Source organism: Equus quagga, chromosome 11 (assembly GCF_021613505.1).
Source record: "Equus quagga isolate Etosha38 chromosome 11, UCLA_HA_Equagga_1.0, whole genome shotgun sequence".
Taxonomy (NCBI): domain Eukaryota; kingdom Metazoa; phylum Chordata; class Mammalia; order Perissodactyla; family Equidae; genus Equus; species Equus quagga.
The window spans coordinates 71959020-71977435 of NC_060277.1; the positions used below are offsets into that span (position 1 = coordinate 71959020).

At 55.2% G+C, this 18416-nt stretch overlaps 1 protein-coding gene across 5 annotated transcripts in view; it reads right to left on the bottom strand.

The window, feature by feature from the left end:
- Positions 1 to 1206: 1206 nt before the first annotated feature.
- RPH3AL (rabphilin 3A like (without C2 domains)) overlaps positions 1207 to 18416 on the bottom strand; it is a 141651-nt gene continuing 124441 nt past the window's right edge. For all 5 annotated transcript variants that reach the window (XM_046676259.1, XM_046676261.1, XM_046676262.1 and 2 more), the window contains 3 exons: positions 6099 to 6212; positions 4250 to 4396; positions 1207 to 2364 (listed from right to left, as the gene is read on the bottom strand). In XM_046676259.1, the coding sequence (XP_046532215.1) occupies positions 2333 to 2364; positions 4250 to 4396; positions 6099 to 6212 (293 nt within the window). In that variant the 3' untranslated portion in view covers positions 1207 to 2332. The remainder of the gene's footprint in view (positions 2365 to 4249; positions 4397 to 6098; positions 6213 to 18416) is intronic.

The following is an 18416-nucleotide window of genomic DNA, read 5'->3' on the forward strand; positions in this document are numbered from 1 at the left end:
CAATGTAGGAAATGTTCTATTATATTTTTAATTTTCCAGAGTTTTAACACTTCTTTTTAAAACATTACATTCTTGTCCTGATTCATGGGTACAATCTCTTGAGAAGGCTGCTCTCTGACCCCTTTCTTCTGTGTATCGGGGTCTCTGCATTTTAGGTTGTTGGTTTTGGTGAAATGTTGGCGCCCTTGGCTGTTCTCACTATGAGTGAGACACACCAAAGCTAAGAGGAAGCTCTGTACACGTGGACAGGACTTGTGGACTGGGGGATCTCACAGTGGTGACTGGGCAGACTGGGGAATCCCCAACGTCAGGACCTGTCCATCTTTTCTCTTTGGTCAGTTTCCCAGAAGAAACTCAGTAAGGTGGGAGGATGGGGAACAGGCCTGGCTGTTAGCAGGGTTGGGGGCTGAGGGTCTCCCCATTAACCATTGTTTTACCCCAGTCTTTCTCTGGGCTCGGGGTCCCTCATCCAGAATCTTTCTAGTTCAACCTTGGCCAGCTGTAAAACCTGCGTTCCTCCAGGGTCAAGGAAGGGCAGTCATGGGCCATGTGAGCTGGGAGAGGGGACTCGGGGCTCTAACCACTCCTTCCAGCCAATACTAGTTCCACACCCATCCTGAACTCCCACCTGAGGGATATGTGGTCCCTCCAAGTTCTGAGCCCTTGGAGGATTCTGCAGAGCAGAGGGGCGGTGTGTTCTGGGTTGGCTTTCTCCCTTGTAGACACTTTGGGGAGTGGCGGAAGCTGGCACTAAACAAGTTATATTCTCCCATCTTCCAGAGTTTTCAGACCTCTCTCATCTGCTGCCACCTCCTCTCCTATGCTTTCTGTCTTTCCGGTTTATGCCATTTTAGTGCGGGTTTGGAGGGCAGAGGAAATACGAATGTGTTCAGTGCACCATATTTAACCAGAAGTCCTTGTCCATTTCAAAAACATTTCTACATTTGTCCATATAAGTGTGCATAACTCATTTTGATTGTATGTATACTTGAAATTTCTTTATATAGATGACACTGTGTTTTCCATTCAACATTAGGTGGGGGAACTCTTTGAACACACATAGATCCAGCTCATTCCTTTTACTGTGGCCTAGGACATGTTTCAGGAAATCAATGCACCGTATTTTCATCCATCCATTTCCCTACTGATGCATCTCAGAAACAGGCGATTGTGGTCTTTTGATCAACACACTGGCTCAATGCAAATTCTAATCTTTATTGTTTTTATTCTGAAGCATAACTTGCCACAGGGAAACAGTGAGTGTCTTTACCGTCTGCCAGTGGCAAGGGCAAAAATGCTGACGGTGGGGGCCTGGGAGCCTGCAGAGAAGAAGGCCCTTCGAGGACGGGGTACGGGGAGGCGTGGAAGGAGGGGCAAGAAGGACGGGAGGGTGTGGACACCAACACACACATGCACACACACACACTCTCTCTTTCTCTTCAGGAAAGGGTTTTCCAGAAGCATTTGGCTGCACTCTGAATTACACACTTTTCATGCCAAACCAAACCTCCTGAAGAAAAGTGAATTAATGGCTTGGGGGGGCCACATCCTGGCTGGGGACTCAGCCGAAGGCTGCTCTTTAAGGAGGGAATTCACAGTATTCCCCAGAACCTTCCCAGCTCCACCAGCTGAGCAAAACCTGGGGAGGCCAAGGGAGGGATCCCAAGAAACCTAACAAAGAGCCAGGCTTCTACAGCAGCCCCTGGGCCGGCCCCGAGTGAAGTGGGGACGCTGCTCCCACGGCCCAGAGAGGCAGGGAGAGGGAAAAGGCAGGCAGATCTCTCATCCCCTTGCTCTGGGCTCCACCGCTCAACTCCAGGGGCCAAGTCCAGCTCTGAAGGGTAAATGCTCAGGGTCGGAGTTCTTCTTCCATTAACACAAATATGGAGAGACCCCACCTGGCCCCCTCTGAAACTGCAGTGCATATGAGAAAGCCCCACAAGATGGGTCTTCCCTACCAGTCAAACGCCAGACACGTGCAAACTTAAAATGAAAATGGGGTAGCCTGGGAGTGGGGGCAGGGGAAAGGACAATAAATTAAGGTCATGGCTGAGTGGAACGGCTAGGGGTGGGGAGAGGAGGGCACCCAGGAGAGAAGGGGTGCAGAAAGGCACTGGGTGGGGGAGGCAGACTCAGCCCCCCAAACACTGGTTTGTTGAGTCAGAGGTCATGTCCACAGGGCTGGCCGGCTGAGGGCGAGTCAGGAAGGAGCCGGGAAGGACCTGGCTCTGGCTTTCTCTCTCTCTCAAACTCTTCCACTGGAAAGTCTGCTCCAGGCACCAAACAAGCCTCCGCCCACAGCAGACAGAGGGGACCGTCGGAGCCCACACCATCAGAGGGGCCTTGTCCAGGTGTGCCTTTTGCCTTTGGGGGAGAGGAAAAAAAAGCCACTTATAGGGTTAGCAGAGGCAGAGTTCCTCCCCAGTGACAGCTTGACCTTGGGGAATGAGATGGAGGTGACAGCAGGGAAGGAGAGCTCCTTGCTGCAACAGCCCCGCACCTGAGGCAGCTTCTTGTCTGAAACTAACCAGGGGGCTGCCCTGACGGCTGGGGCTGGCACTCTGGGCAGGGCACCTGTGCCCTGGGCCTGGCTCTGCTCCGCTTAGCTGCGTCACCACAGGCAAGTTGTGTACTCCCTGTGCTTCACTGTGCCCATCGAAACCCGGGGCAATCACACAGGTGATCTTAGGATGCCAGAAGGAGCAGATGGGCATGGGAATATAAAACTTGCCTCCAGGCTGATCCTTTTCAAGTTGTTTCTTAAGCCCTGGAACCCTTTCTATGCACTGGGCCACACGGCCTTCCCCATCTATTACTGGACATTTCCTGAAGACCTACTTAGGGCAGGACCTCCACATGGCTGCGGCATTTTACTCTCCCTGCAACCCCGTGAAGGACACGATGTGGTCCTCACTTCAGCGATAATGCAACTTGGTGCAGAGAAATAATAGGTTGAATCATAGTGAATTGCCAATATTTGACTATTTTTGATCTATAAAAATGCAACGTTATATGGTTCAACCTGATGGTTTGTCCAGGTTCACATGGCTATGGGTGGCAGGGTTGGGGCTAGAACTAGGGCCTGCTTGATCCCAAACTATCCTCTGTGGAGGAGGCTGGAGGGAGGGGAGAGACCTCACGCTCCCTGGGACCTGCCCACCTGCTGCCTCTTACATGCCCCGCCCGGAAGCTTCTCTGGAACCATCACGACAGGGGGAGGGGGAGGAGGTGGGGTGGAGTGGAGGGGGTAGTAGGGAGGATGAGGAGTGGGCGATTGCTCCCATGAGATTTCTTGCTCCAACAAGATTTCCTGGTGGGCAGCTGCCAGCGGTCTCAGGGTCCTACAGAGAGCCGCTAGCCCCGTGCCGCTGGGGGACCAGCTGCTGCGCTGATCCACACGTGCGCAGTGCACGCCCGTGGATTCTCCGGCCAGGCCACACAGGGATCAGGTCTTTCCTGAAGGAGACTAGGGTGTGAACCTGCGCTTGCACAATTTTCTCTGGCTCGAGTGTGAGGAGACGTCCCCCTGCCCACCTCCATCGCATGATGAGCTCAGGATGGTCAGGCTGGGACGGCAGGCATGGGGCGGGGTGGGCAGCTGGATTCCTGCCCTTGGTTTCCACGCCTATCAAATGGGGACAACAGGCCTCTTGCATACGCCTCCAACAGAATGAAAGTTGACCCTGGAGGTGCAAGGGCAGGCTGGGGGTCCAGGCCGCCAGCTCCTGGAATTCTCCATGTGGGCCTGCCCTGTCTGGGCTGTTTTGGGTGAGTTGATTCGGCTTCCTCAGCTACATGGCGGGTTTCTGGAGGTCAAGGACTGTCCCCCACTGCACCCAGCCCAGGCTGGGCGCAACAACGGGGCTTGGTGAGGCCTGGATTGCCTGGCACATAGTAGGTGCTCTCAAAACAGGAGTTACTGTGACTGTTACGGAGACGGGGAAATGCTTTGAAAGATTACGTGTTTTATAAAACCAAGGATGGTAACAACCACTGTTAGTTACTGAGAATGGGTTAGGGATGGTACCATATTATTTTGGGTTCCTCTCTCTGTTCACTGTCGGCAGGGGTGGGTCTGGCTCACCTGTTCCCCCAGTGGCTGGCACAGTGCTCAGTAAACACAGAGAATTGAAAATCTCGTCTACTACTCTCCAGTTCTGGAGGACTGAGTGAGAGAGGAGGGCTGTGGGGGAGGGGGAGCAGAGAAGGAGAGGAGGCAGCTGGTTAGAAGGGGTGGTGTGGTACTCACCGGCGCCCTTCGGGTCCGGCCAGGGAGGGCTGCCCCCCTGCAGGTCTGCAGAGCCCATCCCAGTCTCGCTGGCCAGGCTGCTCTGGCTTCCCGAGAGGTGGCTTGGGGGGCGGCTGAGCCCCATCTTGGGTGACTCCACCCTGCCACCTGCAAGAGACCATGTGTGGGCGAGAATGGCTCAGTGCTGGGCGCCCTTTAGACCTTGACCAGAGAGGGAAGATTGCAGCCCGACAAGGAGCTCACCTAAAATCTTTGCTTTGGGATCTGTGACGGGTGCCTACGGGACTGTCTGCCCAGAGCCCCTCACCAGGGGAACTGCCACCCCCGCCCCCACAGGGTTGCCGTGTTCTAGCAGGACCCCACTCCCGGCCACTGCTGATGGGTCCAAGACGTATAGAGGGAACTGAATGGGCCCTTAAGTCGTTTCACTTAAAGAACGAGTAAAGGCACTGATGTGAAAATTGGCAGTGAAGAGCTTTCCCTGCCTTCACAGAACGAGGGTGTGTGTGGGGGGATGGGTGTATATTTCAGTTAACCCAATGGGGTTCTTAACTGCTGCCTTTTACAACTAAAGAATCCTCACTTAAATGTGGTCGTTAGTCCTTGCCTGGCCAGGAGAGCAGAGGTGGGGCCTGTGATACTGCACGCCATCCTCTCCCATCTCCTGGACCCACTTGGTCACAGGTGAGAGTTGACGTGGAGGGAGGGGACCACAGCTACGGTGGTGGGGAAGGAGGGGAGTGTAAGACCTGCCCTGGAAACCAAGGCTGGCAGGCGAGTTTCCTTTACACTTTTCTAAGACAGAATCTTTGGCCTGAGGGGCCCAAGAAACCATCAGGTCCAGGGCGAGTTTTCATGTCTTGTGTCACCTCCACGTATTGATACTGACCACTGGGAAAACTGCAGAGGAGGATTCTGAGGCCACATCAGGCTCTGCGGGAAAGAGTATCATGATCAACTAGTAATGTCTGCCACAGGCACAGGAGTGGGAATGGAAGTATGTGTGCCAGGCATGTGCCATCTCTGATCTAGCCCCAAGTGCCATCCCCAGCAGGAATTCCTTCCAGGTGAGCTCAGGCAGGAGATCACTCAGCCTTGGTCCCAGGACAGCACCCTGAGGCATTTCATTCCAGTTTGGGGCAGTTATTATAAAGCTTTCTTACACACTAAAATCAGCCTCTCTGAAACGTCCTTCAGATATCCCAGTTCTAACCTCTGGAGGAACTGAGTGAAGCTGGTCCTTTTTCTGGGACGTGTCTTCATCTGGGTAAAGGAAAGGAGAATGTGCCCCCCAGGCCATCTCTGCACTAGCCTCAAGGCCCCGGTTAATTCTCTTTCATAGTCAGGGCCACAGAGGAGAGCTCGGAGATGTTAAATTCAGACGGCGCTTTGGAGACCACCTGCTTCATCCCGTTTGTGCTAAATAGAAGGAACCAGAGGCCCAAGAGGTCATGGTGCGTGTTCGGGGCCCCGCTGCAGTTTCCAGGCAGAGCTGAGCTAGCCCGGGGAGCTCTCTACCTGATTTTCACAGCTCTCATCATTCGCGAGGCAACATCTCCTCTGGGATGCTCGCAGTGAGCTTGGGGACGACCCCAGGTGTGCAGGCAGCGGTGCGGGGAGGCCGGTTGGACCTGCCCTCCATCCCCCTGCAGATACACCTGGGCCTCCTTTCCGCCTGCTCTTCAGCGGTGCTAAGACTTGAACTCCTTATCGTCCCCACCCCCAGCCCACTCTCCTCTCTGGTCTAGAACAACTCTGTAGACACCAGTGTGGGAACAGCTGCCCAGGTGTGGTCACACCACTCTGCACCTGGGGCTTGGGGAACAAGCAGCATACTTCCCACACTTACCTGACTCTCCCCAGGCTTTGTCACCTCTTGAGTCTCTGACTCCAGTGGGCGGGAGTCCGTCATCCAGGCTCGAGGAGCTGAGATCGGAGTCGCTGTCACTGTCACTGGAAACCACTGGAAAAGACAGACAACACAGGAGGTCACCCCTAGAGCCACCACCAGCAGACACGTGTAGAGGGGGCCAGGGAAGGACCTCAGCCGGCCCTTGTGTTTGCGGCTTGGGAGGGTACTCCTTCCTGCCCATCAAAGAGGTGAGTCCTGGTGTGAGGAGGCCAGGACTCAGGCTCAGCACGACCAGCTCCAGCAGGGAGGGCTCACCCCCGGTCAGCCGTCTCCACACGTCTCCCTTCCCTGCAGCAGAATCAGAGCCCTCTTGCCGTGGGAGAAGCTGATTAATCCCTTTGGTGCAGGCACAAGTGCGCTGAGGCTTCTGCCTGGCAACGCTTCAAGGTGCAAGGCCCTGCAATGATGACAATTCCAGGCCTGGCCGATGCTGATGGCACGCCCCAGGCACTTTATACATGGAAGATAGGAAAGAGCATTATCCCCATTTTACAGGTGAGGAAACTGAGGCATCTGCCAGGGTGGTCTGTGGAGGAGTCCAGTTTCTAACCCCCGCAGGCTAGCTCCACAGCCTGTGTTCCTCACTCTGCTTCCACTGGAAGAACTGAACTGGGAGCCAGCAGGCCCAGGCTCTCATCCCAGTTCATCCAGTAACTCGCAGTGGGGTCTCATGAATGAAGAAGGGAGCCAGGCTGAGGAGGCTGGAATCCCAGGAGAGGGGGGCCTCACAGGGAGCGCCCACTGTGGTAGAAATCCTTTTTTCTGGACTGAATGGGACCATGTTTGGCTGGTTAATCAATAGTGGGAGTCATAATACGGGATATATCCATACGTTAAACATTCTGTTTTAATTGTAAGCACGGAAATGCACATCCACTCGCCAGTCCTTTCCTGGAGGGCTCAGGTGCTTCTTGACACTGGGCCCACACGGTCTTTCACGTCTAAACTGCATCCATATCGCCTTGTCTGTGGTTCCCAGATTCTGCGTCTTTCAATCGGAGCAGAGCTTCAAGACACTGGCAAAGCCAGATGAGTGCAGAATCTTCTTTTTTTCCATTTTTCTCCTCTTTTTTACAGTTGTCCTGCCCACACCTAATTCAACAGCTTTTTTAAGCAAGTGGCTGCTATCAAGACATCCCAAAGCCTCGGTTTTAATGAAACAACTCTGTGTCTTTTCATCTCTTTTCAATAATTTACATAACATTGAATTAAATGATGTAATTACAAGAATAAGGATCACTGCACAGAAAGGTTTGGGATCACAGGTCATCGCCAGCTCCCACAAGTGACCAACCAAGCGGACAGATGGGGCAGGCCAGTGTGTTCTGCCCAGGGAATGCGAAACGCTGGTGACGGAGGGGGTTACGAGGGGTGAGCGCTTTCTGCTGGGCACTGTGCTCGGTGTCTGGTGAGCATTAGCTCAGTCAATCTGCCCAAGAACCCTCGACCGTAGGGCCCTGTCTGGGGGGAGATGAGATTGGAAACGGAATCGGTCTCTACCAAGGGTGGCTAGTAGGTTTCCTCTGACCCGCCAGGCCCCTTCTGGAGCAGTGGGCAGGGGAGAATCCTGAGACCGCTCAGCAGGAGGAAGAGCCTGGCGGGTTAGAGAAACCCACTGTGAGTATAGGAGGGGAAATGGTGGGACCTATGCCACGTAGCTTCCACCCAGATCTAGAACCTGCCGGAAAGCCTTCATGCCTTCTCCAGCCTTTCAATGTCATCTTTCGGCTAAGGGAGTCACAGGTCACAGAACCAAGCAGCCAGAGGGGTTGGAGCTGGCTCACCATTTCAGCTCTAAGATTCTCTCCCTGTGCTTCCTTATAAGCAGAGTGGCCGGCACACAGTAGGTGCTTTGAGAAGCGCTGGTGACTAACTGGCTCTTCCTTCTTTCTCATCCCCACATCGTGCCAGTTTCACTTCCTAAATGGTTCTTGAATCAGTGGCCTCCTCACCACAGTCGCTGCTCTTGCTTAGCCCAAGGCCTCATCGCCTCCAGCGTGGACTCCTGTGACAAGCTCCTCCTGATCCCCACCTGCAGACACCTCCCTCTGCACAGCCAGTCCTCCCTCTGCACAGCCGGGGATGCTCCAGCTAACACACAAATCCTGGAGGACCCCTCTTTAAAGGCTCCCCCGCAACTCAGGATCAAGCCCAAGCTCCTGCCCTCTGTCTGCTTCTCCAACCTCATCCCACACAACCTGCTCTCCTCCCCCAGGCTCCTCGAGCCCCACACGGCTTGCAGCTCTTGCCAAACTGACGCTCAGCACCTCCCGCAGTGACTGGCTTCCTTCTGCCCAGAATGGCCTGCCCATCACTCCCCTCCTGCCTCCTTTTGGGTACCACCTTCTCCAGGGAGCACCCCCCCACCCCCATCACCTGCGCCTGGCTGGCCGACCACCCTGTGCATTTGTTACAACTGCATCAAGCGCTTTCTGCTTTCGGCATTTGTGTCTGCTTCCCCAGCAGACTGTGAGGCTCCTCGGGGGCAGGGGCCAAATCGCATCCTTAATGAGGCTGGGTGGTTCTCCTCCCGCAGAGCCTGAGCCACGTGGGTGAGGCGAGAGTGGTGCTAACGTGACAGTTCCCCGCTTTTCCTTCCTGTCTGCTCAAGGATTTTGCCTTTTTCTGCTGTTTCTTTCCCTCCTCTGCTCTCAAGGAAGAGTTCTGTGTTGGCTTTTTGCACTTCTGTGACTTAGAATCAAGAGGAGATGGGGACAGGGAGGGGCTGTGGTCCGTTTGTCCCCTTCACGCTATTTGAGAAATGCAAGTAAAGGCCCGACTGACTTTGCAATTGCTTTGCAGGTCCTGGCCTGGGTTTCTTTGATCATGAATCCACCAACTGGACCTCACGGGCATTAGTTTTATAAGCATTTACGTATTTTTGACTCACTCGCTGACTGACTAAACACCAACCCCGTGGGTCCCCGGACAAAGGAAGTGGGAGGTGGGCAGGATGCAGCAAGCAGCTCCCCATGTCTCCCTGGGGGCAGCTGCAAAGGAATCAGGAAGGACTCTGTCCTCCCCAAATCCCAGCAGTAGGGATGGGGTGGGGGTCCAGCAGCCTAAGCAGTGAGAAACCCCTGAGGAGAGTGTGGTGACTGATCCCCACATTGGTTCCCCCATCTCTCTGTCAGAGATGCTTATGGGTGATCTATTCATCCTTCCCGACTTGGCATGTTCCATCTCTCCCATGCTTGTATGCAGGATCTTTGTAATTCTGGGGCAGGGCAACATGGGAGTCCAAGATGTTGAAATAATCTGGATCCTTCGGTGATAATGGGCAGGTCAAAGGACACAAAATACCAAGTGCTCAAAAGGAGATGATGAGAAAGGATGTCCCAGGACTTGGGTTATGGTGGCAAGCTCATTTATCCCATTTCCTCACTCTCCTCCCTGTTATGTCATCTGTCATGTGGGGTCACAGCGTTGGGTTGGGAGTGGACTTAAATCACAAGACTGTGCCGTGATACATTGGGAGAGCAGTTTTTGTTGTGAGGGATATGTCTTGTCCAAAGCATCAACCCTGGAGGTGGGGTTTGGGCGCCATATTGCTTGGTTCCCATGTGGCGCCTACGCTGCACAAGGTTTAGGAAAAACAGAACCTGCCCAAGTTACAGTCAGTTGGCTTGTCCTTTGTCTCCTTTTACAGACCCCCAAAGGGCCAGAGCAGTGGAAGGGAACAGCCCCAGATGGCACTGAGCTCACACAGGCGTCACAGGGCAGAGAACCAGCCAGCCAACGAGACTCGTTCCTTTCAGATGCATCTCCCTTGGCTCAGGCATCTTTGCTCATTGTGTCTGGGATTTCGAGCTGAAGCCAGGCCTCAGCTTAGAGGGCTTTGTGGTGCAAACCCAGTCCCATTTCTAATCCACTCTAATAAACCCCACTTGAAAGAAACAAACCAAAGGAAGTCAGCAGTGTCCACGCCCGGCCTTGGCACCTACTGTCAGTGGGAAAGAAACACACGGAGAAGACACTGCTGAGAATGTCCCTGGACACAGCCCAAGGCAAACGCCGTGTACACAACTCTTCCTCCGGCAGGAAAGGAAGACGTCTTTCTTCTTCCTCCTCCTCCAAATGTCACCGTAAAACTCAAACCTTGGCCAATTTGCCATTCGCTTGCCGTTCCCACCTTTCTCCCCGCACAGCGGCTGCGACTGGAAATCTTCCAGGTCTATTAACAAAGCTTTTAGGCTCATAAATCTTTTGGCCCTTGCTCTTCCATCCTCAACAAAACACTGTGTGTCTGAAGGCTGATTTTTTTCCCCCTAATTCCCCAAAGGCTGAGTCTGGGATGGCTCGGTGATGAGTGCTTGTATTCTGCCCACGCCTGATTTTTCAGATTGAAGACGGGAAAACACCAGGGAGAAGACGGTCACGGTATCCTCCTCAAGACAGTGGCATCACCAGTGGATTCACCCGGCTCTGCCAAGAGGCAGGGAGGCGGGACAGCCCCCCCTCCACAATGGCTTCAGCCCCTGGACCACTTCTCGGGGACCTGGCATCCCTTAGATTTTCCCATCATGCCCCAGAAGGGCTGCCCCGCTCTGCTCAGCTCTCATCCTTAGCAGCAGACAGCCCCAGTGCCACCATGCTCACTTCTCTGGGGATAGGCCAGCTTTTCTTTTTTTTTTTCCCTGGCTCACTCTTGGATGGATTCGCAATTTGACTGTCACCATGGAAACTCAGAGTTTTGGTATATGAAGGTGGGGGGACGCCTTCCCTTTGGAAAGTCTTTCTGGACTGTCTCAAAGCACATGTGTAGCAGCTGCTGTCCTGTGGCGATACCTTGCTTGGGACGGTCCAGGGGGCAGCTAGGATGCCCACTTGACCTCACAGCACTGCAGTGGGATTTGGGGACTTGCTTCTGCCACTGCCTCTCTTTGTGTGACCCTGGGCACCTCTCAGGGCTTCATCACATACAAAATGAAGCCAACCTGGATAGCTGCTCTAGGTCTGAATCCTAGGACTCAACTTCAGGTCACCTTTGCTCCATCAGTGGAGAGACCCCGATGCCCCTCTCTGGTTGAGAGGTGGGAGATGTGACTTCTGGGCCACACAACATCCGCCTGCCTGCCACAGGGACGGCTGGCAGCCTAGGAGCCTGGGAGACACCTGTGAGCTGCCGCTGCTCCGTGTGGAGGCCCCCAAAGCCCCCAGAACGTATGGGAATTAGAGAGGAAGAGGGATATTTTCAGCAAACATTCTGCCAAGGCAAAGCAGATGGTGGAAAATTTTGCATACTAAAAACACAAAAAAATTTTTTCAACATAAAGGAAAGATGATAAGGCCCCAGGGAATGCACAGACATCCCCAATTAGCCTTACCCAGCCCACCAGGCTGGCACGGCTGCAGAGGAGAGTCATAGAGCTGTCCCCACTGGGGCAGGGGAAGGCTGCCCCACCTGCCAGCAGGGCCAGGCCTGCAGCCTGAAATCCCAGTGAGATGCCTCCCAAGTCTGGGCTCCCGTGTGGTGGCAGCAGAAGGAAGGTGTGGGGTGGTGAAGAGGGACCAGCTCTGAGTTAGATAGCTGGTGCCCTGGCTCTGCCCCTTCCCAGCTGTGTGACTTTGGGCCAGTTTCTTCACCTCTCTGTGCTCAGTGGGCCCTCCTATGAAATGGGGGAATGATGGGTCTCTTCATGGGTTGTTGTGAGCATGAACAGAGGTAACACAGGCAGTGTCTGGCACATCGTAGGTGCTTAATAAATGGGGGCTATTTTATTGGAGGGGGGCATCCTGAACTCATGGCCCACATAGCTGGTGCAGGGCTGGCCTCTGAAGCCACCATGTTTGGGGCTCAGGCCAACCTCCCAGGGGTGGACTCGCCTCTTCCAGGGGAGCTTAGGTTCCCATGTTGTGCTTCAGAGGATGTTGAGGGCACTGGATGCCGTCAGAGGCCGAGCTGAGATTTGAACCTGGGCCTGTCTACTGCTGGAATCTCCGCCCTTTCCTCCTCAGCCAGCATGCAGGGCACCCCTGGTCTGGCCTCACCCTAAGGGCTCTGCTCCCTCAGAAGTCCTCCCCTCCAGGCAGGCCCGGTCCTCCTGGTCTCCCTGGCGTGCGCTGTCTGGGTTTCTCTCTGGCCCTTTTCCCGCCAGAGGCAGGGGCTGCAGTGTGCGGGAGAAAGACTTCTAGTTCATCCCCCATCAAGGAGAGTTCTGGCTCTGCCTTGGACAAATACCTTCACCTCTCTGAGCCTCAATCTTCTCATCTGCAAAATGGAGACAATCATAACTACCAGTAAAATAAGATCAAGCAGGACAAAAGGCATTACAGGCTTAAAAAAGCCATACAAGCCTATAAATATTTTTAAAAATTAGATTCCAATTCATCCTCCAGGAACCCGTCCAAATCCTGCCTCTGTCGGAAAGTCTGTCCAGCCCCGGGGAAGGAAGGATGGAGACCAGCCCTCCCTGGCTCTCCCCACCACAGCTGGGGCAGCTCTTCAGGCTGCTCACAGACCCCATCTGGCATTGCATTTCTTTTTCTGCGAACGGCTGCCTTGACTTCTCCAGCGGTACCAGGAACCACTCGCGGGCGGGGCCACATCTTAAGCTGCGTCTGGCTCCTTCTCTCAGCCCCCAGCACTGGGCCGTGGGCCAAGCAGGCACTCAGTAAATACTTGTTGACTGGTTTCTGAAAAATCCTCCCCAGGAGAGGACACAGCACTCTACGGAGACAGCAGGACAGGATGGTGGTCAGCAAGGTGGTGGCGAGCCCGCGCCATCCCCAGAAGGGCGGACATGCCAAGCAGACGCCTCCTCACAGCCTCCCCTCTGAGGACACTCAAGTGGGACGAGCCAGGCTGCTGGTGGCCTCAGCCTGAGCCAGGGACAGACTAATGGGGGAGGGGCTGTCGGAGGCTGGTTGCCATGGACACGGGACGAGTGGGCCCCGGGGGGGAGCACACTGTTCACACAGAGTCTGCTGTCTTCCAAATCCGAGGCCAGGCCGGAGGAACAGGTTTTCCCTTTGTTTTGGAAACTCCTTCTAGGACCCCAGAGAGCCAGCGCCTGGACAGGCAGGAAGGAGGCCACAAGGTGGGGGCAGCCTGTCCTCATAGGAATGGGCCCAGGAGGGCAGAGAGGCTGAGTCCGCCTCCCTCAGACCCTCATTTCTTCATCGGTGAGGTGGGAGAGGCCCCGACCACCTTCAAGGGTGGGGCAAGGGTGTGGCACATGGGTGGTGAGGATGTGGTGCCCAGGGAGCACTCCTTCCTCGGTCCCCCTCCCAGGCCACCACCAGGGACAACAGCAGGGACCGGACGGACCAGACTGGGAATCGAGAGTTGGGGAGTGGAGAGTTTCCTGTGCTTGATTATTCATTCACCATTGATTTTAATCAACTCCCTCCTCGGGGCTCACAGACAGACAGGAGGCACCGGATAATGAAGATGAGCCCTTAAATCGATAGTGATGTGGTCGCCAGCAGTGAAATCCTGTGGTCCTGCCCTTGCGGGAAGAGCTGCAGATAGAATGGGAGACGGATGGATGGATGGAAAACAAGAGCAGCTCCCCCCAGAGAGAACATGATACTCTGAAGGGGAGGGGAGAGCATTCAGGGAGAGGGGAAGTCAGGGAGGGCTTCCTGGAAGAGGTGGAATTTAAAGATGGGCCTGATTTATAGATAGAAATGCTGGGGCCAGGGTGTGCCTGGCATCCCTGACAGAGAACAGGAAAGGCAAAGGCCAGGTGGTGGGCTTCTCTGGGGCCAGGACCACCCTGCTGGCTTAAGAGGAAGGCTCCAGCTCAGGCCCTTAGGGCACAAGGGGCTGGTCTGGCTTGGATGCACTGGGCACTACTTTTCTCTGGGAGATTATTGCTTCTGTGCAGAGATGAAGCAGAGCGAGTGCGGACCTCCTGCCTACTCCTCCCTGCGCTCCTCGGCCTCAGCTCTCTGTCTCTCTCCTTCCTTCTGTCTGTCTCTGTGCCTGTCCGGCTGATGTTTTTAAAAAATCGCCCCCTTCCTTTGCTGCTCTTGTCCCTCTTGCCCTCTCCTGTGTGCCTCTGTGTGTTCTGAGTCCTGCTGGGTTTGTCTCGTGGTTCCTCTTCCTGTTTTTGTAGTTTTCTCTTACTCTCCAGCCTCGTCTCTCCGCATCTCTGTCCATCTGTCTCTGGGTCTCCATCTGTCTCTCTTTCCCTGGGCCTCTCTGTCACATTCCCTCAGGGTCCCACCTTCTGGCTTCTGGGTTTGACCCTCCAGTCCCCTCACTTGGGCTGGACTCTCAGCCCCTGCCCAGGCCCATGGGGTCTGTGCTTAGAGCTTGGGTGTGGGGATGGGCTGCCGCTGTGTCAGGACCCCATGTGGACCCCAGGGGCAACTGAGGCAGGGGAAGCCCGGATCCTCCCTCCTATATGGAACTCACTGGACACAGACTCTCCCAGCACCTACTCCTGCTCCTGGACCAGCGGTGGGAAGTGGGCCGAGCCCCATCTGTGAGGTCGGCCTTTCCCCCGTGATGGACAGGAGGCCCGGGGAGAGAGCCGCTGGGCGGAGGGGAGCCAGCACTGTTAGCTCCTGGGGCTTTACTGGAGTCAGACGGGCCGGATGTATTCACTTGCCTCAGGTCCCCAAAGGCTGAGGAAGCTAGAGCGGGTGGAATGAAGCTGTAGTTCACACGCCAGACGGGAGCGGCTGGAGAGGGAGTGCCCTACCTCACAGGCCAGAGCTCGGCACACCGCTGAACTGAAGCCAGGGGCTGGCGCGGGGGCTGGGCCCTGCTCTCCTCTTTCAGCTCAGATGGGGGCAAGGGGCCCCCAGACCTCACCTGGCAGCTGAGGCCTCATCCAGTCAGCTCAGGCTGTCACTCAGTCTGGGCAAATCAGAAGTGACAGCCATGCCCCTGACCTCCCTGGTGTGGCTAATGAGGGCCTTCTCCTCTCCGGAAACCAAGCCCCAAGGCCGTGAGGACGCCCAGGCTGGCAGGAGGGCTGCAGGGGGCACAGGTGGGGTGCGCAGCTCAGAGCTCAGGGCTCCTGCTCGGGGTGGCCCCTCCACTCCCCCGTCTGGCACTGGGCTGGTGTTGGGCTTCACCAAGGTCTGTGAAGGTCAAGGCAAATTAGTATGCATGGTCTTCTCTTTCAAAACAACCACGCGAGACGTGGCCAGGCCTCTGGTTCCCTGAGATTTCGGGAGAGGGCAGAGTTTCCTGAACGCCATGGGGATCTCTCTTTCTGTCCATGCCGAGATTACAATGCAAGTCACTTGATCTCTCCATGCCTTGGTTTCCTCTTCCATAAAATGGCACAACAGTCGTACCCCCACCCCAGGCTGTCAGGGGATCATGTGAAACAACGAATGCGGTGAGTGACCTTTGCCCCCTATGGCAGCCCGCTGCAGCACCCAGGCCGGCCCGTTCGCCTGCATGGACCAATAGGCAAATGGCACCCGGGCCCTCAGGGCAGCCTGGAAGAATGGTGGCTACAGGAGACCTAGGACAGCCTGACGGTCCCTGTTTGCCCCAGTGGGGCCCACAGCAGGCTCAGGCACCTCAGCACCACCCCTTCCCCCTTCTCCCGCCTCCAGTGGGATGGATGGCATTCAGCCCCTGAAGTGGGCGGTGGGAGCCACACACGGGACTGTCTGACAGTGACTTTTTTGTTTGTTTATTTTCTGGATGCAAACAGCAGGCCTACACCAGGAAGACCTGAGTCAGTGGCTCTCAGGGTGCCGTGCTGGACTCAGAGCACCGTCCTCAGGCCACCCCCCTCCTCTCGCGCACTCCTCTCTGACAGCCCTTTCTGGCTCAGTCTGTGTTATGTGTATTTGGCGGTTTCGGTTATGTTTATATATAGAAAAATCCCATGTACTTCCAGCTCCCTGGGACTCTAGAACCCAGGCAGGGAGGAAAACGAACGGAGACAGAAAAGGCGATAATTAAGCATAAGAGACCATCCTGGGGAAAGGACATTGAGAGGAAGATTCAGCTGGTGCAGAAGCACTCGGTGAATGCCTCCCACAGCGCAGTGTGCAGGGGTCGGGGCGGAGGGGTGCTGCGCGGGTCGATGGGATTTCATCGATGGCCTATACCAGGACTGTGAGCGTGTGTGCGCACGCGTGCATGCATGTGTGTGTGTGTGTGTGTGGAGGCGGGGCCGATGCTGAAATGGGCCGGTCTTTCCAGCGCATGATCTGGGAGCTGCTTTGCCACCTGCCAGAAACTCCTCCACAACGTTTCATTCGCTGTAAGAGACGAAAGCTGGAAGAGAACGGACTCTCTGTCCCAGCCCCTCATCCTCATCGTCCTCATGGGGAAACCAAGGCCCAGACAGGAAGGAGGACTTCCCAAAACTGAAGTTCTCCTCCCAGGGGTCCTGCGTGACAAGACATGAGCTCGGCAAGGCCTGGCTTCTTAAGTCCTTATCGGCAAGGCCCTGGAGGAGACAGTGCCTGGTCATCTCCACAGAAGGTACAGAGCCACTAGGGGCAGGATTTGTGGGGTCAGGATCAGGAGCAGGGACACAGAGTTGTGACATCGCCTTCCACAGTCAGGTGGAAGGGTCAGTGAGTGAGGTAGGCTGGATGCGAGAATCCTTCACTTCCACAGAGAAGTGTGCCCGGTTTCCTACAACAGGTGTCCCTGTTGGTCTAACTTCTATTCCTCTTTTCATAGGGATGTGGGAACAAGAACTCTTTCACTTTCTTCTTAATAACCCCGTAAGGCGATGATCAAGAGTGTCAGAGACAACAGGGAAGGGTGGGGACTGCGGCAAACCAGAGACTGCAAACCCTGTGTGAAGGGGGAAGTGGCTACTTAGCCTGCCCGATTTTTCCAGGGAGGGGCAGTACTGGTGGACCTTCGGACTTTCAAAAACGAAGACAGAACACCATATTCTTTTTAATGAGAACTCTCCACATTGAGAAAAGTTGTCCATGAATTTAAAGCAGTGAGCCAGATCCAGTCCCTGCTCCACTAGTTTGTGACCTATAACACCAGCAAATACCCAGCCCTCCAAGGACAGAGGGCATCCCACCTCCCAATACGGAGGCCCCCCTGCTCGGCTCTGCCCCATTCTCTGAGCCTCAGCCAGTCTGCACCCCCCGCCCATCACCCCACTCCCAACGACTGAGCAGGCTGCAGGGAGTTCATGGACCACATCCAGGCCGAAGGGATGGAAATGGCAAGTCCAATGTCTGCTGGGGAAACACGGGGGGTTCGTGAGGGGGTGGGAGAGGGCGGCTGAGCACGCTGAGGAGCTTCCAAAATGCTAATTTCTCAGGAAAAGAGAAAGAAGGAAGGCGGCATAGCAACAGCTGGCTCTGGGCAGTGAGCAATCCTGTCTGAAAATAAAACATTTTACAATCCACAACCGTGGCTCATTAAGAATGAATGGATCGACTGGTATAAATAGCACGCTGCGTTAAGAAGTCAGGAAACAGCATATGCGTTTGATGGAGAAATGGCTGCCACGAAACTGCTTATTAGCTCAGTCGGCTGCAGCTCTGCGCTAACAAGACAAGGTCTTGGGTTCAAAGCTTTCACGGGCCATGCGGCTTTCTCGATCCTGGCCCATAGAATGTGTCCCCAACCCCCCAGCCCTGGTCACAACATGGGGGCATAACTCTGTATACACAGCAACAAGCCCATAGTGAGCTTCTCCATTTCTGAACCATAGTATCACCACTATAATATCCAGCCTCTGCTTGAATGCTCCCCGTGACAGGGAGCTCACTACCTGTCAGATACAAAACACCAATTCTGTGGTTCAAGGGCAACTGAGCAAGAAACACAAGTTTCCCTGACTCTGTCCCAGCTCCGCTTTTGGAGAAAGCAGCCCTCACTGGCCCCACCATCGATTATGTCTGATGGGATGCAGGCTGGATGCAAAAAGGGCAACCTGAGCAAGAATGTGTTGGGCCAGACACCTCCTCCCCAAGTGTGGACATGGGGCCCTGAGAACGGCAGGGTGGAGGCCGAGACAGAAGGATGCAGACTCGTAGCTGAGTGCCAGCTGCTGAGCGGCAGAGGCTGAGGAAAGGAGCTGCTGGGAGAGTTCCCGGAGCAGCAGAGGAGCTGCCGCCGTGCTCCTCCAGCCCCACGGCCTCGGAAGCCTTCCTCTCCATCCCTGCTTCTGGGAGACCTTCCTCAGCAGCCTGACGGCCACCCCCTTGCTTGAGCCAGCATCGGTGGTCTCTCTTTCTGGCAACCAAAAACCCAAGTCGGAAGGGGAAAGCCAGCGTTTGTGGCCACCTGGGCAGCAGCTCTACTCCGTAGCACACTCAGAGGGGAGGAGCGGGTGCTGGGAGTCAGGAGCC